Source organism: Crocuta crocuta, unplaced genomic scaffold (assembly GCF_008692635.1).
Source record: "Crocuta crocuta isolate KB4526 unplaced genomic scaffold, BGI_CrCroc_1.0 scaffold511, whole genome shotgun sequence".
Taxonomy (NCBI): Eukaryota; Metazoa; Chordata; class Mammalia; order Carnivora; family Hyaenidae; genus Crocuta; species Crocuta crocuta.
Window position 1 is genome coordinate 122,808 of NW_027532414.1, and position 5,952 is coordinate 128,759.

The following is a 5,952-nucleotide window of genomic DNA, read 5'->3' on the forward strand; positions in this document are numbered from 1 at the left end:
AATAATTAAAAAAATATTTGGTCTGTGTTCATGTAATATTCAATCTTTATTAAAATTGTTCGTGAGATAGATTATTCAATTACATAAAAATCAAATTAAATATCATCTTTCTATATTTACAAATCCTCATAGAATTCCGTCTTCGGGAGTTGCTGCCTAGAACAAGTCACTTCATTCTTCACCAGGAAGATTCTCCCTTGAATGTGTTCAACTGTAAGTTCACAGTGGATCAGAACAAGCTCCTAATATCTGCTTAATTATTGCCAATAGAGACAGGAATATTCAGAATGTGTGATCTGGAGGGGTTTTCAAATGTAAGAAAACTTTAATATCTATTCCATGGCCAAAGACAATCATTCAGCAGTCTCTGAGTTTATCCTCTTGGGACTCACGGATAATCCAGAGCTTCAAGCCATTCTCTTTGGCATATTCCTAGTAATCTATTTAGCTAGTGTCCTGGGTAATCTTGGTATGATTGTACTCATCCAAATCAGCCCTCAGCTTCACACACCCATGTATTTTTTTCTTAGCCACCTGGCTTTTGTTGATTTTTCTTTTACTTCATCTGTCACCCCAAAGACCTTGGTGAATTTTCTGTGTGATGTTAAAAGTATAACATTTTATGCATGTGCCCTTCAGGTGTGCTGCTTCATCACATTTGTAGTTTGTGAACTGTATTTGCTCGCGATCATGGCCTATGATCGGTATGTGGCCATCTGCAATCCTTTACTCTACATCGTCCGTATGCCTAGAAGCCTCTGTAATAGAATGATTGTTAGCACATACGCTTACGGAGTCACAGTGGGTCTCGTGCAGACAGTGGCAACATTCCACTTGTCTTTTTGTGGCTCCAATGTGGTCAACCACTTTTACTGTGATGATGTTCCCTTGGTTGCTCTGGCCTGCTCTGATACTCACATCAAAGAGCTGATGTTGTTTGTCATTGCTGGCTTCAATACCCTCTGCTCTCTACTGCTTGTCATCATTTCTTATATCTTCATCTTCTTTGCCACCCTGAGGATCCATTCTACTGAAGGAAGACAGAAAGCCTTTTCTACATGTGCTTCCCACCTGACCTCCATCACCATATTTTATGGGACAATCATTTTTATGTACCTAATGCCCAAGTCAAACCATTCTCTGAACACTGATAAATTTGCTTCCGTGTTTTATGTCATAGTGATTCCCATGTTAAACCCATTGATCTACAGCTTGAGAAATCAGGAGGTAAAAAATGCACTGAAAAGAATTGTAGAAAAGTTGTGTTTGGATATCAGATAACTGAAAAATCAGTTGGGTAGGAAGGGATCAGAGGACTTTGAGCTCTGTCTTACCTAGAGTTACAATGCTGATAAATGATAGATTCACAGTCCTCACTTTTGGGGCTCAAACTGAATCAAGATATGTCTTATCCACAGTTTCTTTCTGTGATCTCCACATGAAAGACATTCTGTAAAATTTAAGTTATTGAATTGCAAAAGGAGAAAGAAAAATAGAGAAAGCAAGAGAGCAAGATCAAGTCAAGGAGACAGAGAGAGAGAGACAGAGAGACAGAGAAGAGAACAAGAGCATGAGCAAGAGATAATCTTAACCTATTTGACCATGATGTCTTCTCCAAAATCAAAAGAAAAGAGTATGGAGGGCACAGTGACTTTATCTGAATTCTGTGTCATATTGAAAAATTTGGGCTGTCCTGAAATACATCAAGATCTGGTATCTTGTATTTCAAGTTGCTGCAAAGATAATCTGGAAAACACGTCAAAGTTTAACAGCAAGAATTTTTGACCTTAACGCTCTAGGTAATTTCCCCAATACTCTGCCTTCTTCATTCAGCTAACAGAAGCACCAAAAAAGCTACCTTGACATTGAGTATTTAGTGACACTGAATCTGTATCAGTTTAGTTCAGTGGAGCCACTTTGTATGATTATAATTCACTGCCTATTTTATATAAGTGTGTGATTAGGAATGTGGACTCTTCACACAGTTTGGCAATAATCTTAGCCTTTCCATGAGTTGTTGTTACTGGTAAATTATTTTACATTTCTTTATCTTAGTTTCCTAACTGCACAAGGCAGTAGTAGTAGTTTCTTCGGGTACAGAGCCTAACGTGAGGTTCTAACTCACAAACTGCAAGATCACGACCTCAGCCTAAGTTGGATACTTAACTGGTTGAGCCCCCCAGGAGCCTTATGCTTAATTATTGACCTTGTTATTGTATTAATGATCCCTTTTATTAGGTTTCAGGTAATTGGGTAATAACCCTTTTAGAAATAGTTGGCAATATGATATGCTTCATTTTAAAATCAACAAAATGCAAATATAAAAGCTAAGAAATTACTGTGATCTTTAAAACAATTCCGTTTTTTTTAAATTTCCTTCTGCATCATCTGTTTATGAACATATTTTAAATTGAGTTTTGTTTTTCCTCTATTCCTGCTATTAAAATGAGCATCTTTTTTCTTGAAGAAAGAACTAATCTACCTTTGTTATATTTAGTAATGAATACATTAATAATTAATTTATTCAGTTTGAAACTTTTCAAAGTAAAAATAGTGCTAATGTTAAAATTTTTAAAGTCCCCATCTCCTATTTCTTCCGCCCACCCCCATCTACCTCCCCTATGGTAAACATAAGTTTGTTCTCTATAGTTAAGAGTCTTTTTCTTTGTTCTCTTCTTCTCTTTCTTTTTTCTCCTTTGCCCCTTTGCTTGGTTCTTTTGTTTCTGAAATTCCACATATGAGTGAAACCATATGGTATTTATTTTCTATTGAATGTTTGTCCCTGTTCTGGGTGCTTATAAAAGTGCTTTAAAATAAGTACTTTAATTTATTGTTCAATTAATTTTCTTAGCACTCCTCTGAGACAGGTATCTAAAAAAAAATCAAAACAGTTTATATAATTCATTAGCACAATGTGTATCTAATAATTGGTAAAAAGCAACAAGATTTGAGTTCAATTCTGTCTGACTATAAAACATTTTTTAGGGTCGCCTGGGTGGCTCAGTCGGTTAAGCGTCTGACTTTGGCCCAGGTCATGATCTCACGGTTCGTGGGTTCAAGCCCCATGTTGGGCTCTGTGCTGACAGCCAGCTCAGAGCCTGGAGCCTGCTTCAGATTCTGTATCTCCCTCTCTCTGACCCTCCCCTGCTCATGCTGTCTCTTTCTCTCTCAGAAATAAATAAAACATTTTTAAAAATTTGAAAAAAACATCATTTTTAATGGCTATTTTATATTTCCAACTACAGTTAAACAACCTTGGGGTTTTGAAACACTGAATAGTGATTCACAAACCAAAAAACTAGAGTTACATTAAATTTTTTACAAGCTACAAAATTATGAGACAGATATGTGAGCCTTAGTGTGGCACAGAAAACATATCTCCCCTTTTGCTCATAAACTTTAGAAAAGAGAGTAAAGAGAAAGGTCATCACATATGGGGCTGGGGCTGAGGACCTTCTGCCTTTATCATCCTTTAGCTCATCAGCTCGTTTCCATGTTTCTGAGAATCTCTTTCTCCCTGAAAAACCAGATTTTAACTGTTCCCCAAAATCATAACCATATTTGACTTCAACACTTGGAGATTTCACTGGGTCCCATTTGCTATTGCAAAACTGCCTTGGATTAGGACCTAAGGAAAGAACCTTAACAACTCTGATGCACAATCTTCTCATCTATAAATTGAGACTTCTAAGAAAAGTTATCTCTGAATGGCCTCTATCTGTGTGATTACTTACATGATAAAATGCAACCACCATGTGCTTAATTTAATGACTTAATGATCAAGTTAAGTGCCAAAACGAAGTCCTGAGAGGGAAAATAGTCTATAAATACATAATTACTAGTGGTCCTTCTTCATAGATTATATTCTAATATTACTTTGGTGAGGTCAAAATACATAGAAACAATGGGTTTCTCTGAACTAATACATAAATAAGAAATAAAATTGAGAGAATATGAGGGAATTGGAAGAAAGCATTACACAGTGTACATTAATTAAGGGCGCCTGGGTGATGCAAAGTCTGGCTCTTGGTTTCGGCTCAGGTCATGATCTCAAGGTTTGTGAGTGAGTTCAACCCCCTATTGGGCTCTGTGTAGACAGCTCAGAGCCTGCTTTGGTTTTTCTCTCTCCTGCTCTCTCTGTCCCTCCCCTGCTCACATGGATGCCCTCCCTCTCACTCGCTTTCTATCTCAAAATAAATAAGTAAAAAACTTTTTTAACAAGTGTACAATTGTGACACCTAGCTGGCTCAGTCAGTTAAGCATCTGATTTTTAATTTCGGCTCAGGTAATGAACCCCAAGCTGGGCTCTGCACTGACAACAGGAAGCCTCCTTGGGATTCTCCCTCTCCCTCTCATTCTCTCTCTCTCTCTCTCTGTGTCCTTCCCAGGGTTCATGCTCTCTCTTTCTCTCTCTCACAAAATAAATAAATAAAAATTTTTTTGAAAAGTGTACATTAAATTCATCAGAACACTTACATTCTAGATATACTCCTAAAAATTCTATGCTTCTAAAACAATTGACTTGTTGTTGTTGTTAAATCAAATCATGTTTTGGGGGCACTGGCTGGCTCAGTAAGTAGGTATGCAACTCTTGATCTCAGGATCGTGAGTTCAAGCCCCATTGGACTTGGACCCTACTTTAAAAAATGTTAAAAATATTTTTTAAACATATTTCTAAGAAATTTTAACTTTATGCATGTTAAATTATCCTTTCAAAAGGTACAGTAGGGTAAAGACCACATAATTTATCTATCTTGTAAATCTTGATTTTCATATATTATACTCCAATGTGTGTGACTTATTTCCTAGTATTGATATTAAATGAATTATAAGAATATTAAATGAGTTGATAGGGGCACCTATCATGGACACCTCAGAAGGAGGAGTGAAAATGCAAATATTTTATTTAAATACCCCTGGAAACAAAATGCAGAGGGTCAATTATGATATTTTGACAGAGGGATTGGTGTTTGAGGAAATGAATACAGGTGGCTAGAGAAGTTGCTGGAATATAGTTTTGGAGGTTGCACAGCCCTGTGTACATCTGGCCAAGAAGAAGCTGAATAATATGTCTGTCAAGTACGCTTGAATTTCTTGCTTTGCTTCCCTGAAAAAAGCCAGGTTTACCTTAAGAAGTGACTACTAATAGGAAGGAATTAAAATTGCATGAAAACATGAAAATGTCAATTCAATTAGCATTCAAGCATTGTTGCTGTAAGGATTACACGAAGCAGGAAGGTATAGTGAGCCCAAGGCCAGAGCAGTGTTCCTCAGGTAAGACATCAAGATTCTATAGGTCTCATGGGGCGCCTGGGTGGCTCAGTTGGTTAAGTGTCCAACTTTTGGATTTGGCTCAGGTCACAATCTCACGGTTTGTGAGTTTGAGCCCCACATCGGCCTGGCTCTGTGTTGACAGTGTGGAGCCTGCTTGAGATTCTCTCTCCCTCTCTCTCTGCCCTTCCCCTCTCACTCTCTCTGTCTCTCTCTCCAACACAAATAAACTTTTAAAAATAATAAAAAACATTCTATAGGTATGAATTTCCTTACCTACAAAAAATGGATGGTTTTGATGTATATTATGTGTTTTGTACTTGACACGTGAGAATGTGTGCATGCATCCATATAAATATACTTACCTGGAAAAGTGTAGTGAATAGAAACACCACACTTCTCTGTCAGACCTACTTTAAAAATGTAAGAATTCATCCAACTCACAAGGTTCTCTAGCACCTCTAGCAACATGTCTGAGTTATTTACAAATTAAGCGCAGAAGGGGAAATAATCTCCTACATTAGAAGTTGCATTCTATATAATTACTGCAACTGTCAGTTCCTTCTAAAGTGGTAAAACAAGAAAATAATATTAAGAAACTAATTTAATTATTTTTGTGAATACTGAAATTATAAAATCTTACAAATTACTGTTTTGTTAAATTTTATGTCACAATCCTAT

The 5,952-nt window shown here is 36.8% G+C and overlaps 1 protein-coding gene across 1 annotated transcript; it reads left to right on the top strand.

The window, feature by feature from the left end:
- Nucleotides 1-306: 306 nt before the first annotated feature.
- Nucleotides 307-1,281, top strand: LOC144243828 (olfactory receptor 5AL1-like). Its single transcript, XM_077778969.1, has one exon. The coding sequence runs from the start codon at nt 340-342 to the stop codon at nt 1,279-1,281; it is 942 nt and encodes a 313-aa protein (XP_077635095.1). The 5' UTR covers nt 307-339.
- The last annotated feature ends 4,671 nt before the right edge of the window (nt 1,282-5,952 follow it).